Genomic DNA, 13,195 nt, shown 5'->3' with positions numbered 1-13,195 from the left:
TTCCATGACCTAGGTAATATAATAATATACCACTCTTACGTAGGTCAGGTTTTTACGTCGTACTTAATACGTAAATATGTAATTAAAAACATCAATAACACTATCTAAATATGTAGGTATCTGGTTTGTAGGAAAGAACGCTATTTATGTAATTTTTTTTATTAAGTAGGTGCCTAATTAGTTACGCAGAAATATTAAGGTTCTTATTTGCTGCTTCATATTATTGGTTTGCGTAGGTACCTGAGTACTTACCCTCAATTCATGCAATAAGTATAAAAAAACCATCCGATAAAATAATAATGCAATATTTATCTACATACCTACATACTTGTTTACAAACATAACGCTAGACTACATATTACGTCAAGGTTATCGAACTTGAGCGAAAATTCGGGATGCTTGTTCCAGACACAACATTTTATCATTGTGTGCGTTACAAAATTGTCAATGTGTTGTATTCATTATCGATTGCAGACTAAACTCCGCCCACTTTTTTGATTCCGCTACTCACTACTAGATGGCGCTGCAAAGAATTATGACAATGTGTGCGTTCCATTCCGTGCATGTGTTCGATAAACGCCCCGAGCCGACTAGCAATTTCGAGAGCGTTCTAGTAATCCTATCCGCTACTAGGTGGCGCTTGGCTTTTAGTATAAATACGGCGCTCGCTCACCGGCCGGCATCATAATATAAAAAGTACTCTGTGGCCGGCATGCATTTAATACTCAAGCAATCGAAGTGATAACAAGCTCTCGAAGCGAGTTCAATCGCACTAGTTCTCTCAATATCGTCGACGAATACTCAAGAAAAAATGTCTCTGCTACCATTCGTGTTGGGCTACGAGCGTCCTCGCCACATGCACTCACACAGCCACTACTGGCCGACCAGCCGGCTTCTGGATCAAGACTTCGGGCTGGCCCTGACTCCAGACGACCTGCTGACTGCTGTAGCGGCTCCCATGCTCTCCGAAGACTACTTCAGACCCTGGCGCCAGCTAGCATCACTAAGCCGCGACGTGGGATCCAGCATCAAGAGCGACAAGGACAAATTCCAAGTCAACTTAGACGTCCAGCATTTCGCCCCTGAAGAGATCTCCGTGAAGACGGCCGACGGGTACATTGTGGTTGAAGGCAAGCACGAGGAGAAGAAGGACGAGCACGGCTACATCAGCCGGCAGTTCGTGCGGCGGTACGCGCTGCCCGAGGGCGCGGCGCCGGAGACCGTGGAGTCGCGCCTCTCCTCCGACGGCGTGCTCACCATCACGGCGCCCAGGAAGGTGCCCGAAGCCGTCAAGGGCGAGAGGAAGGTGCCCATCGCGCAGACAGGCCCCGTGCGCAAGGAAATCAAAGACCAGGCCAACGGCACTGAGGAAAAGTGAAGTGGTGGATGTGATCTAGTCTTGTAGGCTGTTTTTATCTTGTATTCCAATTCCAAAGTATGATTTTTGAGACTGATTTCTGTTTAGGTTAAGTTGCTAATTAAAGTTTTTAATTTTATCTTCTAAAATGCATTTTTATTTCCTATCTACTTAGGCAAACCTACCTATACTTACAAAATAAACATAGTACACCCGACACATTTACACACTACACATCACAATACAGAAAAAAGTTCGCTAGATACATCTAGAATTATATGGAAGTAGGTACATTAGGTATAGATACCTCTTCTATTCCTCTTGTCTAGGTTTCTGTTGGTGCCTTCCCTAAACATTCAAAAGTCCCACACATTAAATTGATTACACAGAAGTTTAGTACCTAGTAGGTAGCCATCGAATTACGCCAAGTAGCCTTGTTTATTTACACAATGAACACTGTTTACCTTATGTATCTACAGACTTATTACAATGAAAAAAAAAAAAACAATACAACCTAATACAACAATCTAAGATGTAGGCTACCTGAAATACGGGCACACAACGCTGTGCAGTAGTAAGTACTCTGTGGCTTAGCTTAGGTAAGGCTTCATAAAAAAAAAACATTTTGTAGTAAGGCGGCGTCAGAGTTCATCTGAACTTAGCCTTATGCATTTATGACTGTTCGTTACTGACTTTATTAAAACTCGTAGTTATTTCTTAACATTTCCGATCAAACCCCCAAAAATCAAACTGACATCCCTTTGTCATCAATCCAAATCCACCAGTCAACAGTCAACTAAATAAAACCACAAAAATCCAAAATGAAATAAATAAATAAACGAATCACAATGTTTCTCAAACCCATTTTTGGATTATCCCGACCAAAACTTTACTCTTCAATTAACAAACACAGTCGATCTCTGAGACCAAGCATCAAAATTGGCAAAGACCGATTTCAATTGAGCATAGACGTTCACCATTTCAGGAAAGACGAATTGAGCGTGAAAGCTCATCCTGACTACGTGGTTATTCAAGGCAAGCACGAGAAAGATACTGAACAAGGGTACATTCTGCGTCAGTTTATAAGAAAATTCAAACTCCCCGATGGATGCATACCTTCGAAGATTAAGTGTAAGATATCTCCCGATGGTATGATGACCATAACAGCTCCCAGATCTTTCAAAGATTCTTCTACCCCTGTTGAAAGTATTACCGTTCCTATATGTTTTGGGCCTTCTGAAGTTAAGGAAGAGAAAGAAGAATTTCCTAAGCCGCCACCAAAGAAGTATAACAATCCCTGTGATGATTTTGAACACGTGAAACCGAGGGAAAGATAATGTTCAGAGTTTAAATAAAAATAAAATTATAAATGTGAATCTCTTATTATGTACTTCAAATCGATACTTGATATTATAAATGGCAAAGTAGCTCCTTCTGACTGTTTGATGTCGCACTTTTACCGTAGTAACTATTATATAATCTGTGCTTTTACTCCAAAACTATACAATCGATTTAAATACAATTTGGTAAGTACACATTAGTATAGATCCTGAGAAAGACGACTAAACTATGTAGGCTTTTTTCTATGTGCCAGAAGTTGTTTCGCGGGAAGAAGCAATGTAGTTGTTTCTCACAATATACCAAGAACACTGCTCATTGAGCACTATTATATACTATACGCCTGTTCAGCGTCAGCAGTTGTCTTCTTTGAGCGTCCGGTATTCTACCTGACACATACTGACCTGAACTTCCATTTGATACAAAATTAAGACATACCGCACCCCGCCTTTAATTCAACGTCCTCCGAGCCTTTTTCCCAACTATGTTGGGGTTGGCTTCCAGTCTAACCGGATTCAGCTGAGTACCAGTGCTTTACAAGGAGCGACTGCCTATCTGACCTCCTCAACCCAGTTACCAGGGCAACACAATGTAACGACTGCCAAGGATGTTCAATGACAGCCGGGACCTACAGTTTAACGTGCCATCCGAAACAGTCATTGGTGTCTAAGATATACTTAGAAAGTACATACAAACTTAGAAAAGTTGCATTGGTACTTGCCTGACCTGGAATCGAACCCGTGCACTCATACTCGAGAGGTTGGGTCTTTGCACCCCGCCTTTAATTAAATAAACTAAAGTACAACTCTCAAAAGTAACTTTAGAAATATTCTTGTTTTTTTTTTTAAACGGTTTTATTTAGCTCACCCCGTTTGTTTTATTATTTATTCATTCTTTCTTGGGTCAAATTTAGTAATTCAAATTTCACCCTCTTCCTGTCAACCGATTAATCTGAAATTTTGTATACACCTTTAATTCCGATGACAATACAATATAGTAATATCAATAACATTGTAAATCCAATATGGCCGCCGGCACAAAATGGCGGATAACGTAGATTTTATCAATCCCATCAATATGGGTATCAAATGAAAGGGCTCAACAAGCAGAATACAATATACTATAAAAAATTGAAATCCAAGATGGCGGCCGCTACAAAATGGCGGATAACGTAGGTTTTATCAATCCCATCAATATGGGTATCAAATGAAAGTTCTCAACCAGTAGAATACAATGTACTATATAAAATTAAAATCCAAGATGGCGGCCTCTACAAAATGGCGGATAACTTAGGTTTTATAAATCCCATCAACATGGGTATCAAATGAAAGGTCTCAACAAGTAGAATACAATTTACTATGCAAAATTGAAATCTAAGATGGCGGATAACGTAGGTTTTATCAATCCCATCAATATGGGTATGAAATTAAAGGGCTCAACAAGCAGAATACAATATACTATAGAAAATTGAAATCCAAGATGGCGGCCGCTACAAAATGGCGGATAACGTAGGTTTTATCAATCCCATCAATATGGGTATCAAATGAAAGTTCTCAACCAGTAGAATACAATGTACTATATAAAATTAAAATCCAAGATGGCGGCCTCTACAAAATGGCGGATAACTTAGGTTAATTTGATACCCATGTTGATGGGTCTCAACAAGTAGAATACAATTTACTATGCAAAATTGAAATCTAAGATGGCCGCCGCTACCAAATGGCTGATAACAATTTTTTATCAATCCCACCAATATGGGTATCAAATGAAAGGGCTTCACAAGTAGAAAACTGTCAGTAACTCCAGCGGGGCCCAACAGGGCCAAGGCCTGCCTGGGCTGCGAGATTGTTCGAAAGAGTTACCGCGGCCCTGGTACATAAAAGGCCTACGACGGAACAAAACGGTTCTTATTCAAGAGTCTGGCACTCCCTCACCGCTGCTAACCCACAGCAGGAGAGGTCATGTGATGATTTTTGGGGTCGTTAAAAAAAAAGTATCTGGAAGGGCTATGTATTGAGGAATTAGATTGTAATAAATTGTCAGGTAAGAGACCGTGTAATAATGATGCACTAAATGAATTAGATAGAATGAGGAATATTCGGTAGGCATTTTCATTAAATACTAAAAACTAGAAAATAAAAAATCGGTAAAAAAAACTTTTAAGTTAAACGGTTTTATCTTATGTGCACTGAAAACTAGAAAATAAAAAAATAGTTACTTACCTGTCAACCTACGTAGGTGGTCCCGGTCATATTAGACTAAAATAAAAACGTGGGGCCCCTGTGAAATCCTACCTATGGCAAAGCATATCTTTATACTTTGGTAGATCATGAGCTACGGCTGATTATTGATTGTCAAAATCTCCAGTTACGATTATAGTAAGTCGATGCAATCCACACCTATTATACCTCTAGAAGAGAGTACTACAGCAATAGTTAATGGGCCCCACGTTTTTATTTTAGTCTAATATGACCGGGACCACCTACGTAGGTTGACAGGTAAGTAACTATTTTTTTATTTTCTAGTTTTCAGTGCACATAAGATAAAACCGTTTAACTTAAAAGTTTTTTTTACCGATTTTTTTTTTTTGGTTATATTGCTTGGGAATATTTATTTATTGTCCTAGGTCAAAAACTGGTGCTACTGAAATAATGAAACTACGTAATTCAATCAATTAAATTAACACTTTAGTTAACTCACAAAACTTCTAAATATATCATCATGAAACTACGCTAAAAATATTTCATCCTTTGTTTTTTCGTAGGCGTCGCGTCTGAATTTAGATTAACATTTACAACGATACTATGTTATGTATAAACATTCGTGTTTACGTATTATCAAGATTGTGAATAAAATATATTTCTATTCATTCATTTTCTAGTATTTTCTGGAAATAGTTGAAGGTTATTATGACACATTTTACGAAGTTTTTTACGTAACAGAAGTAATCCTGAGTAATATTAAGAATGGGAATAACAAAGGTAATAAATAATAAAATTCTTACTTAATGATATAAATGCGAAGATAGGTACCTCCGTCTGTCACGTATATACCTACTACTTAACCAATTTAAATGAAATACACAGATAGATAGCTTAAGAAAAGATATAAGCTACTTTTCATCCGCGTGAGAGAAGTAGTTTCCTAGGGATGCGGGTGAAACCGCGGGGTAGCAAAGAATATCTGCCTTTCCACATTGGGTCTATGAAAGATCTGTATCTGTATGTTTTGAGATTTATAGATGACGTCCGAGTTCCCATTAGAAAAGGACCGAGATTAGTATAAACTTAAAACAGAGCGAAAAGTTAAAATCACGAGTCATCATCATACAAACAGACTAAAGTTTTATTGAACCACCGCCCACAAACATAAACTAACAACCACTAACTACGTACACCCGACGTCACTTATCCAATGCATCGGGAACTTTCTCGTTCCAAATAGTTCGGCTCATGCCAGCCATGATTCATCCTCACACATATATAAACCGGCCGCGATTCTATTCCCGTACACCACAAGGAAACACGCTTTAGATAACACACGAAATGTCTCTGCGGCCTTACTTCTTCGACTACGACCTTCCAAGATGGCCGAGGCGTCTTCTCGACCAGAACTTCGGATTAACCGTCACTCCAGATGACTTAATGGCGGCGTCTATCAATCCTATCAGTCCAATTGTGTCTGGTGTGCAGCCCTGGTGGCCTAAAGCTGCTGGATCTTCGATAAAAGTGGACAAAGACAAGTGGCAAGTCAACGTTGATGTACAACACTTCTCTCCTGATGAAATTACTGTCAAGATCAGCAATGGCTTCATCGTTGTCGAGGGTCAACATGAAGAGAAGCAGGACGAGCATGGTTTTATTTCGAGGAAGTTTGTGAGGAGATTCAAACTGCCGGAGGGAAGTAACCCTGATTCTGTGGAGTCCAGACTGTCTTCTGATGGTATTCTTACAGTGATTGCTCCTAACAAGGCTGTGACTGATAAAGGAGAGAGGGCAGTTCCTATAACTCATACTGGACCAGTGAGGAAGGAGGTAGCCGAAGAACCAAAGAAGGAATAAGTGTTAAAAACAAACAGACTGTTGAAGACTGCTTTTGATACCATCATCATCATCGGCCTAGCCTTTTCCCAACTAAGTATGTTGGGGTCGGCTTCCAGTCGAACGGATGCAGCTGAGTACCAGTGTTTTTTAAGACTGCTTTTGTATTAAGTTTTTTTTACGTATTAAAGTCTATTTTTGTACAACTGTGTGTTTCTCTGAATATCAGGTGTGTATGAGTATACGCGGTATTTTTAGATAAGGTGGGAGGCACTCGCTTTCATTTTGTTATTAAAATAGTTTAGTATCGCTTGCAAAGATATTTCATTCATTCATCTATACTTCTGAAAATAATATTGTAAAGCTGAAGAGTTTGTTTATTTGCTTGAAAACTCATCTCAGGAATTACTAGTCAGATTTAAAAAAATCTTTCATTGTTAGATAGCCCATTTATCAATGAAGGCTATAGGCTACTTTTTATCCGGGTTCGTGCAGAAGTTCGTTCCCACTAAATGCGGGTAGAAGCTAGTACAATATATCCTTGCTATTTTCAAAGTGTAAGCAGAGTTCATAGCTCAATATGTAAGACCACTTGCTAGAATGGTGACCGAGGTTTAGTTGTTATACAGCCATAAATGTATGTAGATTTTATCCTAGTTTACCCCAAAACAAGTATTATAATTAAAGTTAAGACAGCCTGCAATTAAAGTTAATATGTATTTATTTGAGACTGGTTGTCTGGGGTTTAAATGCTCTGCACTTACAATAATTTTCTGTCGTACAAAATGTACTCTTGATATGAAAATAATTTTCTGTCATACTTATTATGTACTAGCTGACCCCGCGAACTTCGTATCGTTTAAACCTTCCCTGGACCTCTACAAACATTTTAAAACCAAAATTAGCTAAATCGGTCCAGCCAATCTCGAGTTTTAGTGAGACTAACGAACAGCAATTCATTTTTATATATAAGAAGATTAAGGCAATTCACAGTTGGTATTTATTGTTATTACGATTATATAAAACAAATATCCAAAAAAGATACATAAACAATTTGGATTGCCGTAATAAACACTAATAAATTGTGATGGTATCGAGCCATTAATTGCCATTCATTTTGATTCCCCTAAAAAAATTATCATATTTATAGTGCACTATATACTAACGGTAAAATATAGTACATGGTTGTATGGACAAAAACAATTTAACAGCTAAAATGTAGAAGATCTTAGTAATACTAGATAGGTAACTTTTCCATTAATTAGGTAATAAGGTTCTACTATAAATTACAGCTAGAAAAGAAAATACAACTTGTACAAGTAACATTATTTTATTTTACCTATGTTTAAAGTTGAGAAAACTTAAAATCTAAAATTGTAATTAATCTAATTATGGCGTGATGTTACGCCGTGGAATTAGGCAATGCTGCCATACTTATATCGTTTTTTTTTTCAACACCCTTCTTCTGGTACAAGGAATCTTCTATGTCCTGTAAACTCCTACCATTCGTTTCTGGTAAAATAAAACTTAATAATAAACCAGTACATAATGTGACACCGGCAAATCCAGCATACATGACGTGCTCTCCAAACCTATTCATGATTTCTGGAGTCACTTTCACAGAAATGAACAATAAAACAAATGATATAGCTGAGCTCAATCCTGATCCAAAACCGCGAACTTTCGCCGGGAATATTTCCGCAACAAATGACCAGGATATACAAGTTAAAGCACTTGCAATACCTATGTACATAACCATACAGGTAACTGCCATCCACACCATCCCATCGGGACGCAAATATAAGTAAGTAACCAAACCTAGCAATATAAGAGAGGTTGTAATACAACAAGCTATAAACGTCACTTTACGTGGTAACATCTTAGCTAAGGAACACATAACAACGCCAGCTAAAATTCTTATACCATCTGTTACTAGCATTAGCATAAATGCATCTACTTCCCCCGAAAATGTCTTCTCGAAGATCACTTGGGCGTAGAAAGAAAGTGTGTTTATCCCACACCATTGTACAGCAATAAATAATAAAACTATTGTAGCTAAAGACCTCATGAACGGTCTACTAAATATAATATCCGAAATGTCTCTAAACGTGGACTTTTCTTCAGTTTTCTCTTTAGTCTTTTCCAAAACTGTCGCCAATTCCTTGTCAGCGTTCTCTCCGCTGCCACGGAATTGCTTGTAAGATTCTATTCCTTCATCAGTTCTGCCTTTTGAAAGCAGCCATAGAGGACTTTCTTTTAAAGACAAGAGTACTATAAAAGATATGATGTTAGGTATAACGAAGATGAAGCAGCTAGTCTTCCAATGGCAGAATGTGCCGACTGTGTGGCTGATTAGGGCTCCAATATTGATGGCTGCTGATGGACAAAAGAGGGCTATAGCTCTGTACTTTGGATCAGTCGTTTCTCCAATATAGACCATGCTGTTTGCTCTAACAGCTCCCGTGCAGGCTCCTGTGATGAACCTCCCCAGGAGCATGACGGCGTTGTTGTTGGAGACTCCTATGATGATCCAGCCGAGGATGAAAGGGACGATAAGGACCAGCTGACCCATGCGTCTCCCGAAGCCGTCGCTCATAGAGCCGGAGAATAAGGAGCCCATCATCATAGCCAGTGGGGAGATTGAGGCTGAAACGAGATCAATGAGATATGATTACTTTCAAATAAATGAGATTTGTTCGTGGTAGGGTAAGCTTTAGTTGTCAGTCTCATACTCATCTCGTAACTTGAATGGCAAGTAGAAGAAGTAGTAGTAGAAGTAGCTTTGTATTCTGAAGAATTGAAAGAAAAGTCATGCATTTGTGTCTGTTTCTCTTTGAAATCGCTGTTAAACCGGCTGTTTATTGCTTACCTACTACATCATGTCCTACGACGTCTAACTAGCAATTTTAGTGCCCACTGTTTTTTTTCATCATTCGAAACTTACCAATCCATGAGTCGTACATCGGATCGTAAGGAAAGCTGGTGTCATTCTGCAGCTGAGGCAGAAGCACTGCTGTGAAGCCGAAGGTTATACCACCAGCGAGAGCCAGGAGTGATGCTGCAAATGTCGCCAGAATCTGGAAGTGATAAAGACCAGTTTTAATATGACGTAGGTCTTTTTAACTCGGTTTCGGATGGCACGTTAAACTGTAGGTCCCGGCTGCAATTGAACATCCTTGGCAGTCGTTACGGGTAGTCAGAAGCCAGTAAGTCTGACACCAGTCTAACCAGGGTATTGGGTTGCCCAGGTAACTGGGAGGAGGTCAGATAGGTAGTCGCTTCTCGTAAAACCCTGGTACTCAGTTGCATCCGGTTAGACTGGAAGCCGACCTCAACATAGTTGAGAAAAAGGCTCGGAAGTTGAAGTAGGTGGTTTCGAGTATCGATAAATATGTACCTACAATTAATTAAACCCTTGGAAAGGTACAGAAGAAACATTTGTGTTACAATGCTGCACACCAGTAGAATCTTGCCGTAAAGTCTACTTTAAATGATGATAATGATTAAGATATCATAGATAGATAATATGCCCTTAATACGAGGACAATCAGAAAACCTTGCAAATCTATTGTTATTATAATAATTACAGTCACTTATCTACTACTAATTATTGAGCCATCTTTGTTGAATTAACCTATAGGTCAAATTAATCTATAAAACTTCTAATCTTCATTATAATAGTGTTAAGTATTGGTTTAAGGTAACAACTTGACAGATGAGAAGGAAAATCTATGATTACTTTGTTGTAAGGAAATAATTATTATTCTGCTGTTTATCATAATGATCAAAATGTTGATCAAGCGACACAGTTTCCGTAAATAATATCAATGATAAAATGGTCAAAAGTATACGCTCGGTTTGTCTACTGAAAGGTTCTTTTAACCTGCAGACAGACATGTGTTGCTGGGGAGTTTGTTGCGCCTCATCTTCTTCCCAGCAAAAACACATAGGAAGTGGTGAAAGGTGGGCGTTTTAGGGCTGGCTTTTTGTAAATTTTGTCTTTACAAATGTGCGGTTTTGCAGCCAAGTTTAAATAGGTAAATGATTTTGAACGTGGTTCCAGGTATCATGATTTGTACGATTTGAAAAAACCGAGCGGCAAATCCGCCAGTGTGAAAGTACGTTTGGAAAGCACTTAAGTAAACCCATTCTAATTTATTAACTCTAGATAAAATATCAATCGAAAGCAGGTCTTCTAAATGTCTAAATTATCATATTTGTGTAAAAAAATTGGTAAACAAGGAGAATTTCCTTATAAAAGCGATCGTGTTATATTGATATACATATTAGAAATACAAGATACACATGAGTAAAAAACGTATTTACTTATGTGACAAGTCTGAGCAAGTTTTAGATAAAGTATTCTGTATTAATAAAGCATCTATGTATATATAAGAAATATAAGAATTCAACGTTAGGAATTCTACACTTAACCACAGTATAGGTAAAAATATGCATGCAGGTATATTATGCTGTTGTGTAGATAGAAGATAAAAAAATATGCAGGTATATTAAACCTCAGTACACTAGACATAGACACTCAACATCGTTTCTACTGAAAACTGCCGCAATTTTAGAGTTTATCACGAAAATACTAACAAACACGGCGGAGGAAAACTTTTTTTTTATGCTACTAGGTATGTATTGATTGTAGTTAATGAAAGGCATAATGTGGCTTGACCTGTCCAACAAACCCCACAGTTTTAGAGTATATCACGAAGATTTTATTTTATGTGACATACATCAAACGAAAGGCTTGTGTCGACCTGTATCACAAACAAGATTATAGAACCTCCCCCCTTCACCCCGCCCTCATTACAGGTCATTCATATCCTAGTTAATAGTAGGTATTACGTCAATCAGCTAGAACATTTTATTTAAATATTATGCACTTCTAGAGACGACATTAGTAAGAGACACTCGAAATTGCTTGTCTGTGAGCGGTTTCTATGTGTGCGTGGCTCGAGTGCAATTTGTATGTGGCTTTTGCGTACCAATGCCACTTTTCTATGTTTTTATGAACTTATTAAGTATAACTTGGACACCAATGGCTGATAAAAAGGTGGAGGAAAACATCTTGACGAAACCTGGACTATAAAATCTGAAATCACCAACCCGTGCAAGCGTGGTGATTATTGCTCAATCCTTCTCCGTGTGAGAGGAGGCCTGTGCCCAGCAGTGGGAAGATAAAAAGGCTGTAACAGTAACAGTGTAAAGTCTGATACTTTCCTTCCTATCTTTCCTATTTATTATGTTCTAGTTTTTATTACTACTGTCTTGTTGTTATAGCGGGAAACAGAAATATCAATCAATTCATTCAATACAGAATGGTGACGATAGATACGGAATACAGATAGACGGACAGCGAAGTCTTAGGAATTGGGTCCTCTATTTTACCCTAGGTATGGAAAAGTGGAGGGGAAGAGACGAAGGGGCCGTGTTCTTGCAAGATGGAGTGACCAAACCCAATCTCATGTGCAACTCCGTCTGCACGAAGCTATACACACTGCTGCTGATAGGAGCACCTGGAGGGAATTATCCCGGCCCAACCTCATTGCTGACAGAGACTAATGATGGTCACGATCCCCAATCTATGGGGGAAGGACTTTGATGATTATGGAAAAGTGATATTTACCTGTCTGTAAATATGCGCAGATTCTGCAACTTTTGGCGCTAAAACTTGTAATATTTTCGTCATCCTGAATGCTTTGTCCAAACCAAGACCAATCCTCGCATATTAGTTCATCTTCTATGAAATATTGATCTTCGATTCCATGACCATGGTAGGAGTAATTTTGATATCTGAAAGAAATAAATATTGATTTAAATGCATCAGTTTTGACTTATTTACCTAGCTCGCTGGTTGCTAGAACTATATTGCACATAAGTATTTTTAAACAGTTTAAACAATCTTCAGGTTTCTTATCTCTTTCCACAACTAACTAGGACACAAAACGAACCGACTGACATTTCGATTTTCTCTTTTGAGTTCTTAAAACTAAAAATATTCAGGCTCGTTACTCTCGCGCATTCTGAAATTGCACCGGCAATAAGTTATGTATATTATTATATGACGAATTACATAATGCTTGAGAATGTATACCTACTTGGGTGTTGTAGTCGCAATGTTTGTTTACTTTGTAAATGAAAGATTTAATTGGGGTTATATTATAGCTCTGATTTTTACCTCGTGGACCCCCACCTCCTCCCCTTGTCAAAGCTATAAATACATCCCTGATGTTTATTATTCATGTTCATTACTGTAAATTTGTTTTTATGAAGATTCTTTAAAAAAAAGGAGCGGCCCTGAACATTGTATATATATTTCGGGTTTCTAAAAAACTTGTTGATGTCTCACAAACATAGATATACCTAAAGTTAATGATTCAGGCGTGCTCGCTAGAACCAAAGTTATCAGTTGTCTAGATCTTGCTAAAAATAATGCAAAACATGTATAAAT

General features: G+C 38.1%; 4 protein-coding genes across 4 annotated transcripts; 3 read left to right on the top strand and 1 right to left on the bottom strand.

Moving 5' to 3' along the window:
• The first annotated feature begins 693 nt into the window (after positions 1-693).
• LOC110379752 (protein lethal(2)essential for life) lies at positions 694-1,506 on the top strand. Its single transcript, XM_049849469.2, has one exon. The coding sequence runs from the start codon at positions 812-814 to the stop codon at positions 1,376-1,378; it is 567 nt and encodes a 188-aa protein (XP_049705426.1). The 5' UTR covers positions 694-811; the 3' UTR covers positions 1,379-1,506.
• A 699-nt stretch (positions 1,507-2,205) lies between these two features.
• LOC110379751 (alpha-crystallin A chain) lies at positions 2,206-2,694 on the top strand. Its single transcript, XM_021339548.3, has one exon. The coding sequence runs from the start codon at positions 2,206-2,208 to the stop codon at positions 2,692-2,694; it is 489 nt and encodes a 162-aa protein (XP_021195223.3).
• A 3,494-nt stretch (positions 2,695-6,188) lies between these two features.
• LOC110379754 (protein lethal(2)essential for life) lies at positions 6,189-6,941 on the top strand. The gene has a single exon (XM_021339552.3). It carries the CDS (start codon positions 6,241-6,243, stop codon positions 6,754-6,756), a length of 516 nt encoding a protein of 171 aa, XP_021195227.1. The 5' UTR covers positions 6,189-6,240; the 3' UTR covers positions 6,757-6,941.
• Positions 6,942-8,111: 1,170 nt separating this feature from the next.
• Positions 8,112-12,512, bottom strand: LOC110379756 (facilitated trehalose transporter Tret1). The gene is made up of 3 exons (XM_021339554.3): positions 12,371-12,512; positions 9,680-9,812; positions 8,112-9,381 (listed from the first exon to the last, which is right to left on the bottom strand). Exons 1-3 carry the CDS (start codon positions 12,431-12,433, stop codon positions 8,138-8,140), a joined length of 1,440 nt encoding a protein of 479 aa, XP_021195229.3. The 5' UTR covers positions 12,434-12,512; the 3' UTR covers positions 8,112-8,137.
• Positions 12,513-13,195: the final 683 nt, after the last annotated feature.

Source organism: Helicoverpa armigera, chromosome 26 (assembly GCF_030705265.1).
Source record: "Helicoverpa armigera isolate CAAS_96S chromosome 26, ASM3070526v1, whole genome shotgun sequence".
In the NCBI taxonomy this organism is placed as follows: domain Eukaryota; kingdom Metazoa; phylum Arthropoda; class Insecta; order Lepidoptera; family Noctuidae; genus Helicoverpa; species Helicoverpa armigera.
Note: the sequence above shows the minus strand (reverse complement) of the source record. Positions and strands in the feature narration are given on the sequence as shown.